Raw genomic sequence first — 27,891 nt, forward strand, 5'->3', positions numbered from 1 at the left:
GCTGCTTTCTTTATTGAATAACGACCGGCCCTATGTTTTAGCTTTTGGGGCCCTGGGGCCCATATTATGTGATACATGGGGTCTCATATATACATATAACAATATAATGCTAAAGACCTATTAGTGTACCAAATCTGAACCCTGTAGCTCCTTTATTTGCTGAGAAACGACCGGCCAAAATGGGCAAAAGGCAATTTTCAACTTAGGGCCCATACATGTGCCACATATGAGCTCTAGTGCCCTTGTAGTTTTATAGCTAGCCTTGTCAATCTGTTGCCCCTTATTTTAACATTTGGGGCCCTGGGGCCCATAATATATAACATGTGGGGCTTATGTATAGGCCTACTTGTATATATAGAGTACCACTGGATCTATCAGTGAACCAACTCAGGGCCCTGGGGCTGCTTCATTTAATGAGAAACAGCATGCTTTTTATTTTTACATTTGGGCCCCTGGGGCCCGTGACCTTTGACCTCTGGGGCCAAGATGTGCAAATGATAAATCTACGGGTAGGGCCCATAAGTGTACCACATATGGGCCTTGGTGCCCTTGTAGTTTTAGCGCTATCCCTGTCAATCTGTTGCCACTTATTTTAACATTTGGGGCCCTGGGGCCCATAATATATGACATGTGGGGCGCATGTATACTTGTATAGAGTACCCCTGGGGCTATTATTGTACCAACTCAGGGCCATGAGGCTGCTTCATTTGATGAGAGACGGCATGCTTTGTATTTTTACATTTGGTCCCCTGTGGCCCGTGACCTTTGACCTCTGGGGCCAAGATGAGCAAAGGATAAATCTACGGGGTAGGGCCCATAAGTGTGCCACATATGGGCCCTGTGGCCCTTGTAGTTTTAGCGCTAGCCTTGACAGAATGATGTGTTTGATGGAGGAGGAAAAGGAGAAGAAGGAGAAGAAACCATAGAATGGCAATATACCCGTTCATGCTTCGCATGCGGGTATAATAATTGCATTTGTATCCTGCAATTTTTGTTTTTTAGATAGACTACATGTTTTCGAGTTTCCAAAAAAGGCTTTATTGGGATGATGTGCGCGTGCGCGCAAAAATTCTGTATTTCACACTATTTTGGCCCATGATCAGGGTGCATTTTGATAAATAAAAAAAAGGTGCTCATTGTCCTTTTTCTTTTCCTTTGCCCTCCAGAGTTCCTCTTTCATTTTTGGTCAGAGGGGCACTTTATTCTGTCATTATATGTCCCCCCCCCCTCCCGCTGGCTACGCTACTGCAACAAGTGCTTTCATGCATGACTGGGCTCATATCGAATGACGAATCACACATTCTAAAAGCTGCCAAATAGTTAAAATAGCTGCTTTTAAAACTAAGAGACCATTACTCAATGCATTGTTTCTTGTTACACATGTAAAAGATTAAGGGAAAAAGTTGAAAATATGAGGGGAAAATAGCACTAGCAATTGTCTGTCTCTTTCCATTATAAGGTATTATAACAAAGACATTTCTCTTACACAAACTTTTTTTAATTTCAATTGATTTTAATCGTGTATAATTCAATTAATTTCATGATTATAAATATACATCTACATGTAGTCACTCAATTGACAAACATTATGATGATAAAGTTGGTGTTGCTCTGCAGCGTGATTCCATGATAACATTAAGAACATGATCAACCAGTTTGTTATAAAAAAAATTGTCATACATTTAACAGTACTGTAAACCGATGTCCAACATGCTGCTAGTCATAGATGCCCCTATACTCCATATACCTTCCTCGAGTCAGTAATTTAGATTTTTTATTGTACCTCTAAATGTAATAATGATAAGTATATAAAAGTATACATTTTCAGAAAGGTAATGATGCAAGAAATTCAATTAGCATAATAGATACCTGCAAAAATGTGTAGCTTTTGAGAAAATCACAAAATTTGACTTTTCTTTACTGCCTCGATGAAGCATATGGACTAGGTATAGATTCAAGGTAGGGTAGAGGTGCTTTATTCATATAATATGTCCATCTTTTTCTCTGACAAGTGCTCCAAACAAAAGCAAAATGCAGACCGATATCCCCCTTATTAAATTGGTAAAGGACATGTGTATGTTCTGACAAGCAGCATGTCAGACTTATGCATTGCCCATCTAACAGGTTGTACCCCTATAAGCTATCCATGTTGGACATATTTTGATGGAATTTGATGTAAATTATGGACCACAGGTGGACCAATGGCGCTCTGGCAGAACCAATGTTCAACATTTCCAAGTTATTAGACACATTTCCAGTTTTGTTTCAATTTCCAAATTTCTCTACATATCTTAAAATGTTTTATATTAGTTATTAAAATTCACAAATTTCAAGTATCATCAAAAATAAAATACAGACTATGACTTACAATATTAAGATAATTACAGCGTAGATCTGTGATTATTCTGAATCATACAGGTAGATAGACAAATTAAAACCGTTCATCTGGACATACGATTTACGATGGCTACATCTGAGACGCATTATCGGGCCAAATGATCTGGCGCTGAACTGTTGACCTATGACACAGTTCGAGTGACATTACAGGAGAGTCACTGGGGAAATTTTTGATGGCTTCGTCGTAGGCCATGGACAGGTTTTGGCAAGTCCCCTCCTCGCTTGAGAGAAGTTTCCTCTTGCCTGATGTTCTTAGTTGAGCACTTAAAACATCCTTGTCCTCCAACTGTGTCAAGGGTCAACAGTTCAGCACCAGACCATCCGGCCTGATGATGCATCTCAGGTGAAATGTGATACTGTAGCCATCATAAATAGTAATTCCACATCAACAGTTTAATACTAACTTTAATTTACAGAGTAGGTTTTATAAAATTTACCATTCACATGAGTTGGTTTTGTTATAATCTACTATGACTTGTTCTTAACATTTGCTTCAATTGCAATCTAAGTACTCTTGTATATATGGGCAATAAACACACTACTAAGCAAGAGAGTAAATGAGAGGTTCAATAATAGAATGAAGGACATGATGGCTGAGGGCATACCTAAGGGTAATGCTCATCAACTTTGTTCTCCCAAACCATGTGATATCTATTAAAACAAGATTTCCATTTTCGCCAACTCGGTGAACTAGCAGTGAATTATATGGTTTTTGACGTTTTTGATTTGTAATGTAACTACCCTTGATAAATCATGCATGCCATTATCATCAGGTATATGGTATATTTGAATTAAACTGAGACTTTCAGACCTTCCAGCTGCGGAATCATAAAATAATTTGTAAAAATTATCCACACTATTACTTAGTATGAAATTAATTGCACTAGATTTTTATGTTCTCAAAACTATTTATGAAATTGATCAAATTGGAAACACAAACAAAAATTGAATAATAAAGAAATACTTCTACTTTAACCCTTTCACATAAGGGAAATTATATGAAAATAATATTTACAGAACATATTGAAAAAAATAACAAATATTTCAACATTTTACTTTGGAAACATTTGGAATTACAAATTATAAACAAAGTTATTCCTAAAACATGTTGATGAAAGCTACCTGTCCAGAGAATTAATTACAGTAGTATCTAATTGAGTAAATTCTGGATAAAGTACTAACTATCCCAACAAATGAGGCCAAAAATAGAAGAAAAAAATCTTGCAGACAAAAGAATAACATTTTGATTCCCAGTATCATGCTGCAACACTGCTTGTTGTAACAGGAATGCCACCTTTTGTATGATTTTATTTAAGAATTCAACTTTTTTTCCTGGTAACTTCTGAGTATAAAATATTGTGACATATGAAACAAGGGCTCAAATTCAGTGTGTGCTATGCCGTAAATAGATTCTTGCAAAGATTCTCATCAGGCAACTTTAGGGCTCATATTGCAATTCCTTACACAGGAAGGTGTGCGCCATCCTGCAGCTTTCCTGTGCTAGCCTTCTTTTGTTAAAATCCTGTGTGATTATAACACTGCAATTAGCCACTTAAAATAGGAGGGCGCTTTCCTGGGTTGTGCGATGAGCCGATTAGTTCAATTAGTTCAACAATCAATAAAATTGCCAGTCTTTGATTAAACTTTTATTATAATCCTTGTCACCAGACCACTTCAAAAGGCAGGGCGTATCACTGATGCATATCCATCCGTTTTATGACCGAGCTTTCCTGAGGCACGCGCTTAGCGAGGGGAATCCTGCCTTCTTTCTGTGTGAAAGCATGGTAGGGTATTTCAATATGAGCCCTTACTGTAAGGTAGACAATGTGGCAAACAGACCAGATGTATAAATAGTACTGCAGCTGGAGAGGGTGGGTCCCCCCTGGGCCAAAGCTCTTAGCCAACAATCGCCATCACTTATCTCAGCAAAAGTGCAGCTGCAGGAAATTATTATCCTGGGATTGCAACTTTTAAACTGTGTTGAATATCCATTACAGGCATTGATGCAGTACAAGGCATGAAGCTCCTACATCTGCCACTGTGTTTTAGTAAACAGTACTCTTCATTTAATTGTTTTTCATATGCATGTTTACTCTTTTTTTTTTTTTGAAATCTTTTTGCCAGTTATCATTTTGTTTAAATTTAGGAAATTTAGCTGTATAATTTGAGTTACATGTAGGCCCACTCTAAGGCAATAACTTTGTTCACGCGTGTTTAATTTTTTTTTGCTGCCTATCTTGTGCACTGTTGATACATCCTGTGTGCATAAGTTATGTCATAGAGTGTTTCACTCATTTTTTTTTTTTTTTTTTTTTTTTTTTCTACAAATGTGTCTGGTTTAATTAATGCGTATCTTGTATCTATATTATTATTATTATATGTTTGTACTTTAATATAATCAGGAAAGAAGAACACACTGTGCTTGGACTGTTTAGTCTATTTCTTCTTTCCTGGATTGTCATTTAAATTGCTTTTAATGTTTTTTCATGTTTGTAATTTATGGCAATTGAAATAAATATTATTATTATTATAACCTAACAAATTTATGACCGTGAAACTTCAGGTTTTTTGGTATATGGGACATGTTGCAAATAACAAGACATTTTAACTTTATATTCACCCAGATCTGGTTCTGCAAACCACAATGAAATTGAACCCCTGTTTTGACACAATATTACAAAACTATCATCTCTAATGCACCTAAACCAATACCCCTATACCATAGATTCTATGAAATGAAGTTTTAATTGGTTTAATGTGAAGCAGTACAAAAAGAATTGCAAATGAGTTTGCTACCAATATGATGCCACAGCATGCTGCCCAGCCATCCATCCCCTGAATGCATATATGGTCAAGTCAGGTGGTTAATGGCACCTACAGGCACATGACACACTTGATGAACTGAAATTAAAAAGCAAACACAATATCATCAGTAAGTAAGTGAAGTATTCAAATACATTTTATTTGTCTAAAGCAGAAGTTTCCAGAGATATGTGGTGGGTGGAGATAAGAACAACAAAAGATGTAACATGAAAATTTTTATATTTTGAGATGTGCAATTTGAAGATATATATGATCAATAAGAGGCTGCCGCTTGGTAATGAAGAAATCGTGCTTCTGAAAAGAGTTGGATAATTTGACAATCTACATAATAAATTACCCCTATATGGTGTCACTGTAAAGAGCATTGTGAAAAGATCTGGTGATCAGTAGATTGCTCCTGAAATACAAAAGCCAACTGTTTATATTCTCAGATTCATCAGAGAAAGGACAGAAGTTACCCCTGATTAAAATGTTCTCCTCTCCTTAAGCTTTCCCTGTGGATCTTTCATAGTGGTATCTATGCAGCAGGTATAATACAAGTGATAAGTTTGTATAATGTACTTATGCATACTTTTTTTCTTAGTTTTTGCCGCAGGAATATATTACATGGCAATCTTTGAAGATTTACAATTCACTCTGTATTTGGTCAACTTTAAGGGACTTGTGGCATGACACACAGCGCATGCCATCATAATTCATAAACCTTCAAGATCAAGTTTGCTGCCTAAACTAATGTCTCTGAAGTTGAACCCCCAACAGTTAGTTTTACTATGGACTTAGTCTTGGCACTGCTGAACAAATTCCAAGTTACCCCACTGTTATCTGTTATATCAGTGCTCATGTAAATTATTGATGGTTTAAGTGGTTTTGTAGAATACAATGTAATGGTACTGCAAGCAATGAAATGCAACAATGACACTGCAAATATGTATCAGCATACATGTAAATTAGACACGGCAACAATACTGCTGCAAACATGTGTCAGCATACATTAGACCAAGCATATTAGCAATGTTATAACTTGATCAGTATAAAATATATAAAATTATAACATTGCAGATTATCATCTATATTTTTTTTTATTTGGAGATATTCTTGTAACTTCTCACCAAAAGTAACAAGAATAATTAATTCATATCCCATGTGCCATCTGATTTATGTTACACACAAAATTATATATAGAATACATTGATCAACTACTGTAAAAACTTGATAGTTAGCATATGTGCTTACTATCGAGCGCAATAGAAAACATGAAATTGTACCAAAGCCTGGTGCTTTTCCAACTGAGCTAATGGGGTTGAGACACAAATTTGCAGGTTTACTTGTTCGTATATAACTATGTGTATCGATGATTTGCTCAAAACCCTTTACACTTTTGTGAATGGGGCTCTTCATGTTTGCATGTTTTAAAAACGCTCAATACATATGCTAACTATCGAGTTTTTACAGTATATCACTTTTCAAGTGGGTTACCTTTCAGCGTAGGACTAAAAACCTAACAATTCCCACCTACATGGTACTGATCAAAGCATACTTGTGATGCGATCAAGCAAAATGAGTCTGATGTCGATCAAAATTTAAATTCAGTTTTCAATCTCATTAGATGAGCCATTTTCAGAGCTATATTTTGCTGAAAACTGCATCATAATATGCTCAGAATAATAAGATATAAAGAAAATTTAATACTATTATTGGTTATATCTCAAAATCAATATTCCCGACGTCCGACTCATTTTGCTTGATCGCATCACATTTGTGACCATCCAGCACAACTGAGCCCTGAAGTCGCCAATCATCATTTTTGAGATATTCAACTAAAATATTCTGCTTGAAATTAGCTTTAAAATGATGTATATCATGTCTATAGTACTTGACATTTAAGTAGTGAAAAATCAATAAAACAGTCAATAAATTCTTTGTTTCCTATTGTTTATTGTTAAGTTCAATGGAGCATATCTCAATAGTGGCACTGGCGACATGCAGGCTCAGTTGTGGAGGATGGTCACATTTATCAAGTTCAGCCTGTATCTCAGGATTACTGCTGTCTAATGTTCTATAGATTGATCAACAACAAATAGGCAGGAATTATGAGGCTTTTGTTACTATGCTTCAAATATAGACCTTTTTGGTGCAACAATTGTCCTCTTTGTTTGTGAGTGTAGAATGAAGCAAAAATATGCATGAATCCACAATTGCCTACTTTATAGCTGATATATCACCAAGCAAGCCCATTCAGTGATCCCAGTGAAATTGTAAAAAAAATAAAATTTTATATAAATTGGAAGTGAAGGATTAGTCATTGTAATTGTCATTAGGTATTTTTGAAATGAGACATTTATCCAGAAAGAAGAGAAAAACAGCATAAGCCTGTTCAAATACACAAAGCTAATTTATCTGCTTACAGTTTTACAGTTTCATGTCAAATGTCCTATGTTGTCTTCAATACACAGCTTTCAGCTTAATAACTAGCAGGCTATGTTAGCACATCTATGGTACTAACAAAGGTGCAACAACCTGAATTTTAATTTTTACAATTTTCTGAAGGAGCAAATCACTGAATAGGCCTGAACATTGATATCAATCTGTAATGTAACAAGGCCTACTAGATTGGTGCTGATCATAGCATCAGGTTATGGTGTGTGTTAGGTTAGTATTAGTGTTTGATAAGGGTTAGTGAGTAGGCAACAGCAGGTATTCTCAGTAACATTCTGTAACTTAAAAATATATGTGACACAAACGGAAAAGGGAGACAAGTGCCTCCAGGAGCATTTAAATAGCCTTTGGTGTGGTTAATGTAGTCGGCCAATGTCCAGATTGATTACTGGGAAACTTATGTGTTAAAAGAGTGTCAGAATTTTCCGAGACTCTGTGGAATGGCGACTGCCCAGTCTTTTCCAAACTTTTGACCACATGTATTGTTGATCACAAATTTTTAGAACATCAAAGCGTGACCCTGCATAACAGCATGCCTTAAACATGCACACCAATAGGAAGTCGACCAAAGTCACTCGCGAATATTTTCATGAGTACGACACAATATGAACAGTAAGTTTTTCAGTCATCACTTCAAGCATAATTCAAATACATGAACAGATGTACTACCTATTCCAGAAAAATACAGAACTAATTTTTTGGGATTAAAAAATATTATCCTGTTTTGCTAAATGAAACATAGCTAAATCCTAATCCTTTAGTTGGTTCTAACTAGCAATAAAAGTCAAATTTTAATATTTGGCCAATTTTTGAAGATAAGGGCCAAAAACATGCATTTTAGGGAGTTTTTCGTATGCTGTAACAATCAAGCCAAAAGACTTATTTCAGTTTATGCATTCTAATTTTTGGAAAAGACATGTTTCTTTCTTATAAGCAACCATTTAATTAAAGTAACACAAAAAAGTGAAAATGTGACACAATCTGTTCCATGGGGGCCAAAGGAGGCATTTTTGAAAATTGATTTACTATAATTATTACCTTATACAAACATTACACTAGAATATAATGAAAACACCTTCAGGTCTAACATACTTGGTTATTAAGTTCTGAACAATGAAATACATGAAAAATTGTTTTTTACTCCATATTTTTGCCTTTATCTCAGTTTGCCGCCTTTGGCCCCCATGGACCAGATTGTGTCACAAATTAGAGCAAAATTTTGGCATATACTCAAGATGTTGAATGCTCAGACTTGTTCCAAGTCTTTGATTTTTGTGACTCGATTGTCAGAAAACATGTTGAAACTGCATGTTTTTGGCTCTTTTTTCAAGAAATTAGTAAAATATTGAACTTTTTCTTTTATCTCCAGTTAGGACTAAATGAATTATTAGGATTGAGCTATGTTTCATTTGACAGAACTTGATAATATTTTTTTAATCCCCAAAAAATAGTGCTGTATTTTTCTGGAATGGGGGAGTAGATGCTAAAGGATTTAGTATAGATGAGTTGACAACAAAGGCAAGGGACTGGTATATCTGTATGCTTGAGTGAACCCCATGCAACCACTATACTGTTCAATAGTCTTATTGTGATGTGGTGAGAGTTTTAAAAACATGAGCCCTGTACAAAATATGATGCACGCACATACTGTCAGGCAAAAAACAATGGAAATTGTGATGATTCGTGCGCATACTGCCAGGCATTGACGTCAGAAGTCAACTCATCTATAGGTTAATGGGTATGCGCAGTGCTCAAGCAGGTGGACAGGGCTCCAGTGCTTTACGCTGGTGGTAAAAATTTGCAAACAAAGTGCAAACACAATAAAAGTAGATAGATTTCGAGCCAGGTATACCAACTTGGTGTGGGGCATAAGACAAAGACAAAATAAAAACTAATGCAGTGTGTAAACCATGATGGTGTACACTGTTGCTGCACTAGTAAAAATCCAAAACCACAGGGATAGTAGATAAAATTAAACAACAAAAAAACAACCAACATTTTGAGCAGATAAACTGCCCTTCCTCAGGGACAAACAACAAAAATATATATACAAAGTTAAACAAAAAACAACCCAACACTTTGAGCAGATATCATATATTTATGTTGTTTGTCCCAGAGGTTGTTTTAAGTGCCCATCTGCCTGTCTAAATGACCCTGAAAACATAAACCAGGAGACCTCTGCACCTTTTGGGGCTCAGTCAGTTCAAAGAGCTATTGACTTATTAGTCTTGTTTTGAATTTTACAGAATTTATTCAAACATTATTTTTAGAATTTAGCTTATGTCACAGGTATTACGTCTGCCTGTCCAAAGGAGCAAACTGCTCTTCCAAAATGACAAGTGGTCGGGTGGCTAGTTAAGAGCCTGACTGTGATGCATGTTGTAAAGGCCACATCAAGATTATGACAATGGTTTGAATGTTCTCATCTACTGTGTTAATCAAAGCACATTATACAAATTTCCCTTATCAAAGATTGCTTGTCTGAATGTGATACAATTAAAGCAGCATGTTTCAACACTGGATGACTAGGTGACGAAAAGAGAAGATAAAAATAAAAATAATGAATATCAAAAACAAAAAAAAAGAAAGACGTTTTGGACAGGCAATAGACATCTTGCACATCCCTTTGTGTATTCTTCTTTGTCAAAATAACATGATAAAACTAGTGTTGCACTGTGCCACTAGGGGTGTGGGGGGGTGTGTAGGGGTGTGTGTGCATGTAAAGGGGGGATATTACACACTCATGACACTATACAGTATTTGTTGTTTAGACTTGTTGCTAATATCAGTAAAGGCACAAGTACGAAGGGTTTTTTATCCTAGGGAAAAGTGAATTTGATTTCAAAAATATATATTTTGTGTACGTATTTCCTTTTTACTACATGATCAGGGGATACTGATGGGAAATGCCTGTGGGAGGGAGAAAGGCTTAATGCCCAGATTTCTCTTAAAATTGGACAATTAAGTTTCTAGAATACCTGTGCCACCTGTAAGGTTAGGTTTACGAGGTTAGGTTTAATTTAACAGGTTATGGTTGGGTTTATAATCACTATTCTTAAGTTACTCCCAAACTAATACTACAGATTTGATGTTCCTTTACAGCCGCAGAGAAATGTGCAAGTTGTGTATAAAAATGTCTCTTCAAAAATTTATAACTGACAGACATACATGTTGTATAATATGGGTCGGCAGGTGGGTGCTATATGGACATCACACAACGGATAAACTGTAAGATGAGAGGAATAAAACAAATAGAAAATATCAAGTATGAGATTGTGTCACTTGAGATTATCTGCCTTGCACAAACAAAAAGATGAAAGAACTACAACTTAAAATATATCTATATATAAGTTCACTCTGAAAAACAAAATCACTTATCATCAAAATTGTGGCGGTACGGCTCAAATTGCAAGTTTGAGCCCCGGTGGCGCCATTGTGTTGTGCACTTCAATTAGGCATTTTACCGCACTTGCCTCTTTCCCCAGGGGTGAAATGGGGAACTGTAATGAATATTGTCCATTCAGCACTGCCCAAAGGTATGAGCATGCCTTGGGCATTGTATGGCAGCTGACATATTAACAACAGCAGAATCAATTTAAAGCGCTTTGATACATGTGAAAAGCATTGTAAATGTCAACATTTTATTAAAATCACAAATAATGATGTTGCTAGAGTGACCACTCTTTCCGAAGCCCATGGATTTTTTTTATAATAGTTATAGCAGTTTAGTTCAGCACCATTTTGATCCCTTGCTGCAATGCTCCATTTTGCATTAAGTTCAAATAAGCATTATTCAGATGAAAAGTTTTATGAATTGCTTTTAAGGCAAAGAAAGTTTTCGTGAAATTTGTTCGTTAAAAAAAAAAGAAGTTTTTGATCTCCTGGTAGAGAAGCTGTTCTCTGCTCCTATCTTTCTGATATAACCATGAATATTTTGACCATATGGTGACATGATCTAAACCAATCAGATTTAAGTCAGCAACAATTGAGACATAAGCAATAATAAAGGCAAAAATACAATAAAAACATACAAAATTAACATATTATACCATTTTCACCCCGATTTGCCAGTGACGTCAACTCATTGATGCAGCTGTTTCGCCTGCACATCTATGCGGCATCTTCAAGCACATGTATGTGTATGCCAGTGCTTAGAGCGAACTCTAGCGATTTGAAGCTGCGCCCAATGATATGCTCACTGACGACACAGCCACATCAGGGTTAATAATGGTATAGAAGTTCTTAACTTTGCATTCAAGTATACCAAGGATGTGGGATTTCAACAGCAGCGGCATAATTACTGAGAAAGTTAAAATTGGTAATAACTAAATTTTCCCATTCCCAATTTTGGTGATCCTGACTTTTAGACCACCCTCGCTAATTAAGGACTAAATTTTTACTTTTGCATCAAGGTTTAGTTTTGCATCATGTAATGATCTCCTTCACTTGTGTACTTGCGTAATATTTGTTTGTGTGTATTGTATACCACGACTGCTAGAACATTAGACCCAGCTTTAACCACCATTTATCAGTGGGAGCTGGTAGCCTAATGGATAAGGCGTCCGTCTAGAGATCAGAAGGTCGTGGGTTTGATTCCCATGCCGGCACATTCCCTTGCTTTTGTTGGGTTGTGTGCCGGTCGGGATTTGTGTTTATTTGTTGTCATGTTTAATTGGGTTGGTAAACTGTTCATTCTTTCTTATTAAATATATTCAGTTTCCTCTTGTAGCGAGCAATCGTTCCCCATTGTGTTTATTTGTTCTTGTGCAGGATGCGTTTCCCCTTCACCTACTTTACTTTGCATCATGGTTAAAAAGTTGCCAAACACTTTGGACTGGAGGTTTAATGTATTGGAAGGAGAGCAGGGCTTCGATAATGAGGAAAATTATGGGGTAAAAAACAAGGTCAAAACAAGATTTTGAAAACAAGTGAAAATGGCCATTTTTCTAGGGAGTTTTTGTCTTGAAAAATAGTTTTAAAATAATCAAAATAGCATGGAACGTACTTATCAAATTAGCATCACTTCCAACACATTAAAAGATGATCAAATGAGTGAAAAGTTGCAGAAAGTTTGAGAAATATAAGCATTTTCTAAGAAAAATACATCACATTTTTTGAGAAATGCGCCATCTTGAATAAATGCAGAACTGTGTCACGCAGTAAAAAGATGTCAAACGCGCTTGAAAATGCATGATTCGCTGGCGTATATTACCGGCAAAACGTGTGTACATCATGCGCTCGTGCTACGCGAAAGCTTCGGAGATGGTATCACCGGTTTTGCATCAAACTCTTTCACGTCAAAAATAGACACAAAAACATGAATTTTGGAACAAAATAAAGCTTGTCCAATGGAATAAAAGGTATGCTTGTACAGTTTAAGAAACTTGCAAAAGTTTAATTTGATAAATTAGTCATTTTAACCTTTTAGAGCTCGGGTGGTCTAAAAGTCAGGATCGCCCCAATTTTGGTCTGAGTGGGTCACATAATGTCACATATATAATGCCTACTTACATCATCATATTGGAAATTTGCAAACCCATTCCTCTGTGTATCTCTACCTTGAAAAACAGCTGAAAGAAGAAAGCACAAAAATAAAAGAAACATTAATTTGAATAACAGTGAACAGGCCACTGATGTTGTCAACTTCATGAGTAATATTATATTCTATAAAAGAAGTCACTGCTAACTGTCCCAGTTTACTTGTGCAAACCACTGAGTCTGAAAGCCAATACTGGGTGAGAAAATTATTCTAAATGTTAGCTGATTGGAGGGCTGATGAAGAAACATCTGCACTTTTGTATTGTTTATTTAATACTTAGAATATTATTTTTTGCTGATCTGAACAGGAACCGAAAGAACCCCGGCCCGTTAAAACTTGGCTATAACTCATCCCAACACAACCCGACCCGTCGATACATATTCCTTGATCCGTCCCGACCACAGATTTTGAACATTTATCAAACTGGATCTGCTGTCGGTCTGTGTTATTTCAAATTTGTTGGTTGTTAGTCCATATGAAGTCACACTGACTTGACTACTTCCTTAATGATACTCTAGCTCAGATGCAGCAGTCAATGCCAGTAAGATTGATCCACATGAAGTCACATTGATATGTTTATGACTTGACTACCTTGATTTACTTGTTACTGATCTCAGACACAAAGGTCATTGTCATTACACTACAAGATTCTTATTCTTGGTGCACAAGAAGTACCTACATAGTACCAATGCTGTTACTGCACAGGACCCACCAGCAGTGGTACTGCACTGGTACTACACTGGTACTGCACAGTACCAGCAAATACCTTGGCGATGGTGTACATGTGCAGACAGGCCCAATAGGAATCTTGTAGTGTTAGATTAATCCATAAGAATTCACACTGATATGTTGGTGACTTGACAACTTACATGTTAATGCTCTCAGGCGCACCACACAAGCAACAAAATCATCAAAGGCAATCCTGCCTCCTTTCTCATATCGCTTGACAAGAACAGTCAGGGCACCAGGTGAAAGGTTGTACCCTAAACAGAAAATCACAAAATGGTTGAACCAGACGTTAATTGGACAAAACAGTTTGACAAACTGCATAAGCTTACTGACCTAATCTACATGTATGTTTGGAGCTAGAAAAAAAGACAATTCTAATTAGTTTCAAAAATACATTTCTACAACAATAACTTCCAATATTTTCACTGCTTGAAGCTACCATATTCTGAGATGGTAAATTAAACTTTTCTTCTTGCTATAATACATAGTATCAGTATAAATGCACATCTGGACCCAATATGTCAAGTCATGTTTGAACAGTATTATTAGTCATGCATGTCAGTGCTGATATGTATGCTGTCTAGCAAAACTTCTTAGATCCTGCCATATTTTATGTGTACTAGTAGATCAAGCCATATTTTGTGTTTTCTATACTAACTTTATAATAATTGTAAAACATTTTAACTCGTAGGCCTACATGTATGAATCACCAGGACTCTATAAATAATAATTTGTCCTGTCTTAACCAATGTGTGATGCGATCAAGCAAAATCAGTCGAAACTCGGAAATATTGAATTTTCAATTTCTTATAGGATAGTAAAATACATTTACGAAGCTACATTTTGTAGAAAACTCAACTGAAATTGAACAACCCATCCAAAGATATGAGCAATTAAAGAGTTTCCAAAACAAGAGGAAACAAAAGGAAATATTTCCTTTGTTTGGCTCAAAATCAATATTTCCGAGTTCCGACTGATTTTGCTTGATCGCATCACATCGAAGCAGCATCGACGGTCGATCCAAAGATCGAACATATTTGTTTCTGGTGCCTAATTTTCAATTTTTCAATTTATTTCACCGAAAATACATAACATGATAAATATACAAAACAGTTCATTGGTAGGAAAACCAAAAGAGAGCAAAGCTCGTTATAAGTGATATATAGGCACGGTTTCGCTGGCCAGCGAAGCCCAAGACCTGTGGCAAGGTGTCGCCGACCCAGTGCTTGGCATGCGAGGGGTCTCGGGTTCGAATCCCACCCAGAGCAAACAAGTTCTTTCTTTCTTTTCTCTCTTTATTCCTTCCTTCTTTCCCTTCCCATCGCGAAAAAGCCCTGAGGGGGTTAGGGTTAGGTTACCACTATCGAAACTCAGTATAGGCTCAATTAACCCTAACAGGGGGTTAGGGTTAATGCATGAATTTTGATGCATGTTTCATATAAACAACAGAACAAGTCAAATTATGTCTAGTCAAAATAAGGTATCTACCAGGGTTTTCTTTAAGCATTTTGTTGAAGGAGTATTTTCAAATTTTTTGGACCCTTTCAATTGTGAATTTTTCTTCTGAAGGGGTCCAAAACATTGCCCAAAAGGTATTTTTATAATATTATTTTGAAGACATTTTTAACAATGTGTTTGTTTTGGAGCAGTGGCGGATCTAGACCAGTCAGAAGGGGGGTCCAATTTTAGAAGAAAATAATATAATGTAAAAAATTTCCACTGAGAAGTAAGAAACTTTTGCAAAATGAAGACCTAATTTAAGCGATTTGGTGGACCATTTTGGCACTATTAATGTGTACAATTTTTTAGTCTAAAAAATCCAAAAAATTGTCAAATGAGCAGTCCACAAAGCCTCTCGTGGACAGTCGGCAAGTTTTCTCCATTATGGTAGGCCTATAAATTGTGTTAAACATAAATTGGCAAATGTCAAAAGCAGAAGTGAAAGTGGCCATTTGTTTATCCACTACGCAGGGGGATGTCCCCCCTCAGAACTTGGAAAATTGTGCAAAATGAAGACCTAATTGAAGTGATTGGTGGACTATTTTGGCACTATTACTGTGTAAAATGTAAGATTGAACAGTTGAAAAAGCCGAAAATTTGTGAAATGACGGTCCATGAAGCCTTTCGTTAGGCATGTTTTCCCTATTATTGTAGGCCTATAAATTGTGTTAAACATCATGAACATAGGGCCTAAATTGGTAAATGTCGAAAACAGAAGCGAAAATGACCACTTGTTTATCCACTATGCAGGAGGGTGTCTGAGGAGGATGTTCCCCCCTGAGAGAGAATGAAGGTCCAATTGAAGCCATTTGGTGTATCATTTTTTGCACTATTGAAATCATTGCTTTAAACAGAAAAAAGGACCTGAACTCAATTTGCAAAATTTCAAATGCTACACAGGTCCACTGACACTATATAAGTCTTGAAACTCGCAATTACTAAAACATGCATGGATCGATGCTGACAAAATGTGATGGGCCCTGCACATTGGGAGTAGGTCCTAAATAAATGCCAAAAGCCATATATAAATGCACAATATCGGGTATTTCCCTATTCAAATCTTGCAATATTTGAACACATACATTTTCAAGATTTTGTACGCGTTTGACTTTGGATTTGAAGGGGTCCGCAAAGTGTCTGAACACGTAAATACACATGTTTTGTGCGTTAAAGTAAACCCTGGTATCTACTAAAGAGATTAGACCCAAGGAGTATTGACTCTGTCATGTTTGTGTGTTGCTCATGAAGGTGAAATAGTGTACCTCCAGATTCTTTGATTTAAAGTTAATGCTTGTTTGCATCGTGCAAGGAATTCTAAGTACTACACGTGCAAGAGCCTCGGGGGCCCATGGACAAGGAGCAGTGCAGGGCCCTTTTAAAATCTCCTTTAGCAGCTCTCATTTCATTTTTGCTCTTGCTCGGGGGCCCCTGAACCCTCAGGGCCCGTGGACGTCATCAACGTTAACCTTGCTACGCCCCTCTACACATGCACAGTCACACACCAAGCTTGAAGACACAAATTATCATTTGATATCGTTTTTTCACCCATCAATGCTGGAGATATACTATTTTGGTCTCTGTGCCTGACACACCATCATGGTAAATTTACCACAGCATTACGAGTGTAGTGCAATTCTGAGTTAGTACTCTTCAGGTTCAATCTCTTTGGTATAAAACAAAGACTTACCAAAGCTTGCAACGGCTTGATGCAATTCATGTGGTTCTACTGTCCCCGAGTGATCTGCATCGAATCTCATGAAAGTCTGCTTCCATGAATTCAACGCAGCCCATAATTCTTTAAACTCGGGGAAACCCATCGAGCCTGAACGATCCCTCTGTTATTGCATCATGTTAAGGAAATTCTGCTATGTGCAACGATAATGCAGGCATTCTCTACAATACTCATTACAAACTAACCTGTGGTATTGATTCTCAAGAATAGAGGATTTCTTTTAACATACTCAGTGAACTCGTCCAGTGTATCTTGAAGCTTGCTTGGTTGGGAATACGGATGATTTTCAACAAGTGTCAGGTCATCCACGTACTTCCAACAGTTGATGCTTGCATTTTTGGTCTGTACTGCATCATTAATGATAACCTGGAAGCCAATTGGGCCGTGTTTAGTCCCTTGTGGGAGGGCACCATTGAGAACTTTGAACTCAGAGAGTGATTGATTGAGAGTGGTGTATTGGCTGTCATAGTGCACGTTAATAACCACTGGTTACTGCTCCAAGCCTGGGCTCATACACCTGTTCCAAATGTTGATATGCCATAGGCTTTGTGTTGTGATCATTTTCATCTGTGGTTCGTAACAAAAAGCGTGATCCAGTTGACCTAGCAACGGTCATATTCTAATATGCACTACGACAGTGAATTCTGTAAAGTGGCTAGTATGAAAGGTCGCAATAAAATGAAAGAGATGGTTATCAATTAAGGCAACATATCAGTGAGTGAGTACAGCCAGCCCACCTGCTAGTGCAGGCTTGCTTGCAGTCTTGATAGGACAACATTTGGTAAGTTCACTAGATAAGTAAATGGTGCTTTAACACACAAATCAAGGATACATCCAGCATAGCTATCATAATACGACATGTCTCCAAACTGAAAGCTGAAATCATAAAAACAAAAGGGATGTCATTAATGGGTACTGTTAGATTTTAAGATAACAAATTACAATTAAAATTAGAAGAATTTTTTGACTTCAACACTACTTAAAATTTGATCGCTTACCGGGAGCGCTTTCACAGTACCAACTGCGTCCTCAGCCGGATGTTATGGCTCTGATGATTTATGGCTTGTTGACAACCTTCGATGACGTCACACTAGAACAAGATGACGTCAAAGGTGTTGTCCTCGTCCCCCTGGTGGTCTTGGGTATGAGTAGGTTGTCCCAAACTGGATCTAAATCCAGTCCAGTCAATTCTTCTAATTTAATTTATACCACTACGTATGAATATACAATTTTATACAATGTTTTACCAAATTCTTGCTAACTGTCCAGCATGTATCATTTTGCACAATGTACTACATGTATACGCACATGCTAGATGTTGCGCATGTATATGTGAGGACTAATGCTTATAAAGGGCTTGGCAAAACATTTTATTTTGTCCTGAAATGAGTTGTTGCACATACTTGTGAAAACGGATGCATCCAGAATTACATTGTCAGCTGGGTTTTTACAAACCCATGATTTTTCTGTTTTTTAAGGGAAACATGATTGAATAATTTGATAATTTGTAAAGAAATACTGATTCATAAGGCCAAGAAAAAAAAAATGGTTTGTTTGCCCTTTCCCGACCGACCGACGGAAAAATCACTAAAATCTTGGGTCACGTTTTTATTTTTTTTTTTCCTTTTATAACCTTAAAAATCATTAAAAAGATAATTTATACTTTTCTAAGATATTTTTGAGCGTTTTGAAACCCAAACTTTGGCAAATGATACCTCATGACTATGTTTCCATGACTGTTCTCATTTTTCTTTGTTTGTGTTTTGTTTTTGAAACAAATGTGGGACTTAAACATCTGTTGTTTACATCATATCAAAAAATTTTTTGTTTTTTTAAATCGACCTACCAACCTTTCTGATTTTTTTCATGAAAGGGCAAACAAACAATTTAATTTTCGTGGCCTATATAATATTGAATGCATGAATACAAAAATGACCCTAAGTCTATGACAGGTGATATTGAGAATTTAACTCAAAAAACTTCATTCTTTGGGTTTTTTCAGTTACATAACTTTGGTCACAAGGGTAAGACTTGCATGCGAATAAGAGTACATTCACATTATTGTGTGGGGGTCATTTTATTTGATGGACTTGTGTCGCTGTTAATTGAATTACATGAACTTGGTAATTTCTTGAATCACATTCTATTTCCCCAGTACAGGCCTAATCTCACACACATACCCAGCACCTATGCACACCCTCACTCACCACCAAACCAAGTGCCGACACCCATATATACATGCACATGAACTTGGGTTATCGGTTCAATCACATGGTTCACCCCATACAAACACATGGACTTGAGCTTTCCCACTCTGAAGTACATCCAGATTGAAAGCAACATTTTTCCATGACAAACTCAATTTGCCATAATATGGACTTGGGTCATTGTTGTATTCAGGTATTCAATACTTGTACCAGGCCAGGGCACTGGCAGTTACTCACGTTGATAATTTCCATTGATGCCAGACTGTGTAAGAGCCGTTTGTAGTTCAGATGCTTCAATCTGCTGGTCCTGTAAAAGAAAGTGATAATATGGTACATAAAGCATTTGTTTGTCTGTGTGCTATTTTTTGTACATGTTTTATCTCACTCCCAGCACATACCCTCAGGAGGGAAAAAAGAGTTCCTCAGAACTAGTCTTTGTTTACTTTTGTTGATGGTTGCTTACAAAGACTGAGTCCTTTGTTGATGGTTGCTTACAAAGACATGCTACTTAGATCTACATGTATATAGGTATGTATCATCAGTCAACCAGCATTAACAATGAGAGAACATTCCTAACCACATGGCTTGGGGGATGATTTAAAGTAACCACAACTTGAGATGCGTCTGGTGTTTATTCCTAGCAACTATGTAAACAGAGACAAATGTGGCAAGTGCATCTTTTTGATGTACATAAATACAACAAGGATTTGCTGCTGATCATGTTCTCATGCAGATCACACCTACGTGTTTACTACCGGTACGTGAACAGAGAGAGAGAGAGTTTGCTAAATGGGAGCATTTCAATAGATTCTGTAAATTAGTAAGTCAGGGCTCAAACTAGGAGAAGGATACTAGTTAACAGGATGAATAGGAAAAAATGTTCTAAAGATCTCATAAAACGTAACTCAGCCATTGTAAATTTGAAGTTACAGAACTATTAACCCAAAGATCTTAAAAGAAGGAAAGAAAAATGCAAAACTGGTTTGTTGATGCCAGTTTTTATATCCCATTTGCCCAATTTCATTCAATATTAACAAGACAGCAGTCTTTAAAGGAAAAAATCCCAAATTCAGAAGATGCAAAATACAGTAATCAGTGGTTATTAAACACAAGCATTAATTGTTATGTACAAACTTTTCATTATCTCAAATCAATACAAGTAACTGCAAAAATAAAACTGGGCACTTATTACCTTCAAACTTACACTGAGACCACACTAAACTCTGTCAGACAGTCAGTTGTAACAAATGAGGTGTCAAAATTACTGTAATTTTATTGTCTTTCTCATCATGTTTTCAAAGACCAAATAAAATCAATACAATATAGTTATGTGCCTATATAACAGTGCTACTTTTTTGTGAGGTCTTAAGTTGTTTAGTATCACCATTCAATTTACTGTACAACATGATACAACAAATATACTGGCACACTTACCTGACCTGCAACAGCAGAAAACCATGGCCAGAGAGGGTCCTGTACGTGTCAAAATAAAATGATGCAATCATTTAATCAATTAAGTCAACTCTAATGGAGGAGATAAGAAGAAGGCTGTACGGATGTGTAGCTTGGGGAGGGTACATGCCCCCGAGTGTGGAATTGGTCAATTCAGTATCGATTCTGTGCCCCCTCCAAGCAGTAAAAGTGAAAATTGTTGTGTGCTTCACATGCATTTCAGCACAAGTATCGATTGGGATGCCAGGGCAATTCAAATTCCAAAAGATATTAACACTAATAACAGCTATTAAATATCAAACTGAATGAATGGTAAACAAACGGTTTTCCTGTTTTGAAAATGGATTTTCATTTTCCCTGATTTCCTTGAGTTGCTGGGAACAGCTAGGTCAGGACTATACCATACTATATCATAAATCAATATGGTAGTCTTAACTTCAAATTGTATAAAATTGAATCTTGTCAACCAGAAAAAAAATCACTTTGGTTAGGTGGAATCACATCATCGACGTTGCAGCCAAAACCTTTGGCCTTCAGAGTGGGTGGATGATCTCTGGCCATCCGAGGTCAATCAATGAGGAAGTTGCTTGATGAACCGATCCCAACCATGAGACAGATTCACTCGTACCCACACTGCTTGGTTCACAATCCAAGATAACGGCATCACAACACACTTTAAGCCAGCCAATACCATGCGGCAAGATTTGCTAGTGCACCCAGAGGACAAGCAGCCAAAGGGCCGCATTAAATATTAGTGGTATAGTTTACATTGTCAGGTGCGCTGAAGATCAGGAGTGTCAAGAACTTTACATTGGAGAAACCGGCCAACTCCTGCAGAGTTGCATGTCCCAACATAGAGTAGACAGTGACACGCCAGTTCAACTGGCAACGATTCAACGGTCTACAAATATCTTGAGAGCAGCGGTCACAGTTTTGACATTGAAGACATTGTTATCTTGGATCATAAACCCCGTTGGTTTAAACAGGGGGTCAAAGAAGCAGTGTGGGTATGAGCCAAACAACCGTCTCTCAATAGGAGCAGGGGCATGAATCTGTCAGATGGTTGAGATTAGGTCATCAAGCAACTTCCTCATCGATTGACCTCGGATCATGACCCTAGATCATCCACCCAGCTGAAGGCCAAAGGTTTTGGCCACAACATTGGTGATTCCATCACATCTAAGCTATCCTGGAAGACTCACATCTCAAACATCACCCTCAAAGCCAACCGGATGCTAGGACTCATCAAGAGGAATCTGAAACACTGCCACCCAAAATTAAAAGAAAAGGCATACATCTCCCTTGTCAGGCCCCATCTGAAATATTGCTCCACTGTGTGGAATCCCCATCATCAAACTACCATCAGCCATCCAGAGGAGAGCTGCCAGTATAGATTTGTACAGAATGTGTACCAGCGTACTGAGAGTGTAACAGCATTACTCCAGAACCTACAATGGGCCTCACTTCAATCCAGAAGGGAAGAACGGCGGTATACATCATATGTATACCTAAAACTAAGCTACATAGTAGGTATGCCAGGCAAACCTTAGTTAACACATTTGCTAGTCAGCCAAATTCAGCCGACAATGTCAATGCATATTTACATAGAAATTTAAAACAACTGGTCAAGAAGGAAACCTACATAAATATGTTTTCTATACTTGACCCAAATATATGATTTTTTATGGTGATAAGACAATCGCACATGGAATTTTAGAGGATTTTGATAGCAGTTCCATTAAAAAAGCTGCTATCATAATGAGACTAAGATCTAGAAACACCCCGAAATGCCGTTTTGGGGAATTTTGCTAGCTGAATCTTTTTGATGAAAGTCAATCTTTGACAAGATGTAACTTTGCTACGGAAAGTGCTATGAAAAAAGGTTTTCAGTTTTGGCTTTGTTTACTCAAGGGCTTTAATTTGATATATAAATGATGCAGTTTGATGGCAAATTTGAATTCACCTATATCTCTTGGTCGGGCTGACGTCACAAAGGGGAAATAGCCTTGTAAAACCAGTGTGCGCATGTGCAGCGCATGTGCAGTTCCCCTTTCTCGAGCTGGTTGCTATGCGAGCGCTTGTGCAAAGGGGACGAAGGGGACAATGTTCCCGGATGACCGACCGAGTGAATACATGATAGTATACAAATATTAACTGTCTATGAGTGTGATGGTCGAAATATAATCACAAGGTGAAAGATGGATTGTTCCATTCCACGAGCCGGAACGGCGAGTGGAATGGTGGAATTGGTGGTTTGCTCTCATGCAGTGCAGACGTGTCTCTCTTGGAGCTCTGCATTTTCTGTCCATTTTCTTGGCTTTTTACTAAATTGTTGCTCTCTTTTTATCTGGATCACGCCTTCCTCACTATTGTTACCCTCTATGGAAGCCCGTTTCACCTTTCTGCAAGAATTTCGCTTCATTTTGGGACTTGGTTTCTACCTCCACATTGGCCATTGCATATCAGCACTGACTGGAGTTGAATTCAGCAGCCTTCATGCACAACAACACTTGGTGAATGGTCGAAATCACGCAAGTAGTATCAAACTTTCCTGTAGCCATCCATGTTCAATCTCAATCCTGAATTGTTCCTTGTTACATATATTGACTGATTATACATCTTTTTCTGTTATATTGGCATTATTATGGGTAATACTCACCTTTGCCATGTATGTGTATTGTAACTATGGAAATTGTTTACTGCGGCGGCCATCTTGTTTTTCCACCAAACATTTTACTAGCATCCGCCCTTTGTCATTTTATGAGCTTCATCAATAAACAGTCTGATCCAGTATGCCATATAAGCCCAAATATCCATGTGGTATTTGTAATCGCAAGAGTCAAATGGAAAAACACCTGCTGTGGCATGCGATGACTGTGACGTATGGTTTCATAAAAACTGTGTACACATCACTACTCCTGTATTTAACACCTTGTACAACCCAAATGTGTCATGGCATTGTCCTGCCTGTGGTATACCACATTTCACATCAAGCTTCTTTGAATCAACTTACATCGACGCGATTCCTCTTGTAATGAATCGAGCAAGCACTCTGACAGTTCTGGCTTAACAAGCCCTATTGGTCAACCCCTAGCTTGCTCTTCACCAAATGAGCCAAACCCCCGGCCCCATGTGCTCAGAAGTGCACATCCTGTGAACTTGGGAGTTCTTATCATCAATTGCCAAAGTATCAAAGGCAAGGTAGTTGAATTTTGGAACATTTTAGATACTGCCAAACCCGGCATTGTCATCCTTACCGAAACATGGTTAAATTCTAATGTATCAAACCATGAGATATTCCCTACTGGCTTGGGTTATGAAGTCTTCCGGAAGGACAGACCTGATAGCTGTGGCCGTGGTGGTATCATTATTGCTGTGGCCTCAAGCTTGGACGCAAAACTTCTCCTCTCAGCCACGGATTGTGAGGCCTTGTTTGTCAAAATCATCTTGAACAACGAACGGCAAAAGACATGTATTGGAGAGTCTCTCATAGTCGGTGCCGCTTATCGCCCGCCAAAGACAAATGACATCCACGAATACATGGACTGCCTATGTAACACCATACGTAACATTGCCAATCAACACAAGAAATCAGTCATGTGGCTGGGTGGTGACTTTAACTTACCAGATATTGATTGGAACAGCTTCACTGTTGTAGGCCATCAATACCCACAGAGCATCAGCAACAACTTCATCACCACCATGACTGAAACTGGGCTTGATCAAGTTGTCACCTTCCCTACTAGACTAGACAATACACTTGATTTGTTCCTCACAAACCGTCCATCGTGCGTCAATAAATGCCAACCAATTCCAGGCATAAGCGATCATGAAATTGTGTTTGTTAATACTGACATCAAACCTAAACTTCGCAAGCTATTGAACCTGAGTATATTTCTCTGTGACAAAGCCGACATGGACGTCATTCACAGTGCAGGTAACGACATGATGGAAGAATTTGTCGACAAGTATGACTCAACTTCCCCTGTCAGCGAGATGTGGTCTACCATCGAGTCTCGCCTTCTGCAAATACTTGACTTAGTTCCATCTAAAATGACTTCCTCCCGCTTCAACCAGCCCTGGGCTAATCGTAAAATCAAGCAACTGAGTAGGCAGAAACAACGAGCCTACAATAAAGCCCGTTCCTGTCGACGCCAGAAGAAAAAGCGCATGTGGGCCAAGTACAGCAAACTCAAGAAACGCATGCAGAAAGCATGTAAGGAGGCATATGACTCATATGTCAATAACATCATATGTCCTGACCTCAAGTCCAACCCTAAGCGGTTCTGGAGTCATATCTCTAGCAAACGCTGTGACACCACCGGCGTTGCTCCTCTTCGAGGTCCACTAGGTGCCACCTACACTGGTAGCATTGACAAAGCTAATATCCTGAACAACCAGTTCTGCTCAGTGTTCAACAAGGATGAAGATCCCGACAGCTTACCTGATCTCGGTCCCAGTCCGTTCCCCAAATACCGCACATTCAGGTTTCAGTCAACGGGTGATTAAGCTCCTTAAGAAGCTCAACCCATACAAAGCTTCTGGGCGGACAACATCCCTGCTCGCCTTCTCAAAGAACTCGCAGACAGTCTTGGACCTATACTCACCATCCTCTACCAAGCCTCTGTTGACTCGGGCACCGTACCAGACATTTGGAAGTCAGCCACAGTCGCACCTATCTTTAAGAAGGGGGATAGGAACAAACCTTCAAACTACCGCCCCATATCACTCACTGTCATCTGCTGCAAATTACTTGAACACATCATCCACAGCTCAGTGATGCGTCATCTTGAGTCATGTAATATCTTGACTGATTTCCAGCATGGATTTCGCATAAAAGCACGCTCCTGTGAATCCCAGTTAATCATCACTGTGGGCGACATTGCACACAATTTGGACAGTGGATTGCAAACAGACCTCATACTTCTCGACTTTTCAAAAGCATTTGACAAAGTTCCTCACCTTAAATCTGCTCCACAAGCTCAAATATTACGGCATTCATGGTAGCCTTCTCACCTGGATCGGAAACTTTCTTCATGGTAGAATTCAGCGTGTAGTCCTGGATGGGGAATCCTCAGATCAAGCTCCTGTATCATCCGGAGTTCCCCAGGGATCAGTGCTTGGGCCATTACTATTCCTGGCCTACATTAATGACCTGCCGGACTGCATTTCTGAAGACTCCCAGGTCAGATTGTTTGCCGACGACAGTGTAGTATACAGGGTCATCAATAACATCGATGATTCCTCCCAACTCCAACGGGACCTGAACGCACTGCAGGACTGGGAACGGAAATGGTTGATGGAATTTCACCCAGGTAAATGCCAGGTACTCCACATCACTAAACGCCGCAATCCCATCATCTCAACATACTCCATTCATGGCCATCCACTAGAGGCAGTCCCATCAGCCAAGTATCTAGGTGTCGAGCTCACCAACAAGTTGTCTTGGAACAAACATGTCGACAACATCACCAAGAAGGAATGAGATCCCTTGGCTTCCTCCGTCGCAACCTGAGCAAGTGCCCTCGAGACATCAAGACCACCTGCTACAACACTATTGTTCGTCCCACAGCAGAGTATGCCAGTTGCGTTTGGGACCCCCACACACAGAGGAATTCAGCCAAGGTCGAATCCATCCAGCGCAGTGCTGCCCGGTATGTCATGGGCGACTACTCCAGAGAAAGTAGTGTCACCACCATGCTTGGGAAGTTAAAGTGGGACTCCCTACAACATCGCAGAGCCACTGCCAAGGTCACCATGATGTATCGCATCACAAACCAGCTCATTGACATTCCAGACACTCAGCTCATACCTGTCAAAACACCAACCAGAGGGAACAACAAGAGATTCACCATACCAAACACTCGTACAACTTTACTGAAGGGGACGTTCTTCCCAGACACCATCCGCCTTTGGAACGCCTTATCTCAACAAGTTGTTGATTCACCATCTGTCGACGTCTTCAAGACCAGGGTCAAGGACGTCGTCTTCAGCTAAGCCAGTACCTTCCAGCCTGTTTTTTAACCTGTATATAGTATCTTTTTATGCCTTTGAGTCTCATGCCTGTTATGTGTGAGAGCGTGCCACCATTTGTGCGAGTATACTCCTAGGAGGTTTATGCACAGTAACGGAAAGAAGAAGAAGAGGAATGGAACAATACATCTTTCACCGAGTGATTATATTTCGACCATTACACGAATTTAAGACAGTTAATATTTGTTTTATATCACTCATGCATAAATTCTATTACTAAAATACTATTTAAGGTAAGAAATACATTTTTTCATCAACATAACACCATGTTTTGCCGTGATATACTTCACATTTTGGGGTCCACCCCATAACTATAAATCGGCGAGTCAAGAGTCAGCGCATGCGGGCGGCTTGGCGCAGGCGCACTCACGGCAGAGCACATGATGGTAAAGACTATCACACGGAGAGGGTGATAGTAAAAATGATAAATGGTAATCAACCAATGAACTGTCTAGAATTTATGCATGAGTGATATAAATAATGTATGCTATAATATATATTATCTTATGCATACAAACAATGTCAATGCACATGATGCATACATGTATGACATGTATGATATCCCCAGAGTTTTACTCACCACTGCGCCTTGAGGATAAGCCATTCTTCTTTTCTTTGATAACGAATTAAAGTTTAAAACAAGTCTTTTAAAATTAATATGAACCTAGTACTTCCTTCTTGAAACCCAATTCCTGTTTCGATTTCTATGCCTTGCAGAATTTGTATGTATCGATGATAAAAAAAATCTCCAAAGCCCAACCCTGATTGTTTTGAACTTATAACTATCACTTGACGCTCTAAAATTTAAGATATTACTGATTGTGATATTTATTTTCTTTAGTAAATCAATTTAATATTTAATTTAATTTCCTATTAATATATAGTAAAATATTATTTTAGTTTGTATTGAAGAAATAATTTACAAAATGTGGTATTATATAACATTAAAACGTTTATTTGTGGCTATTTTATTTAAAACTAATGAACACCAAATGCATGATCTATTTTGTATACAAAAACCTGACATTGCTACATCCCAATTC

General features: G+C 38.1%; 1 protein-coding gene across 2 annotated transcripts; it reads right to left on the minus strand.

The window, feature by feature from the left end:
- Nucleotides 1-1,664: 1,664 nt before the first annotated feature.
- Nucleotides 1,665-27,588, minus strand: LOC140150538 (sorcin-like). Of its 2 annotated transcripts, XM_072172567.1 has the most exons (9): nt 27,429-27,588; nt 20,798-20,836; nt 19,601-19,670; nt 17,989-18,032; nt 17,112-17,259; nt 14,065-14,178; nt 13,168-13,226; nt 10,825-10,882; nt 1,665-5,298 (listed from the first exon to the last, which is right to left on the minus strand). In XM_072172567.1, the coding sequence occupies exons 1-8, from the start codon at nt 27,450-27,452 to the stop codon at nt 10,856-10,858; spliced, it is 525 nt and encodes a 174-aa protein (XP_072028668.1). In that variant the 5' UTR covers nt 27,453-27,588; the 3' UTR covers nt 1,665-5,298; nt 10,825-10,855. The 2 variants fall into 2 exon arrangements, with proteins under 2 accessions (XP_072028668.1, XP_072028669.1); XM_072172568.1 differs by lacking the exon at nt 10,825-10,882.
- Between the last annotated feature and the right edge of the window lie 303 nt (nt 27,589-27,891).

This window comes from Amphiura filiformis, chromosome 4, assembly GCF_039555335.1.
Source record: "Amphiura filiformis chromosome 4, Afil_fr2py, whole genome shotgun sequence".
NCBI lineage: Eukaryota > Metazoa > Echinodermata > Ophiuroidea > Amphilepidida > Amphiuridae > Amphiura > Amphiura filiformis.

Bases quoted from the DNA above. Each gene is read 5' to 3' on its own strand.
- LOC140150538 (XM_072172568.1), bottom strand. From the start codon at position 27,452: ATGGCTTATCCTCAAGGCGCAGTG. The intron at 19,671-20,797 runs GTAAGTGTGCCA...TTTCTTTTACAG, and splicing joins TTTCTGCTGTTGCAGGTCAG to GACCAGCAGATTGAAGCATC. The intron at 18,033-19,600 runs GTGAGTAACTGC...TTATGATTTCAG, and splicing joins CATCAATGGAAATTATCAAC to CTTTCAGTTTGGAGACATGT.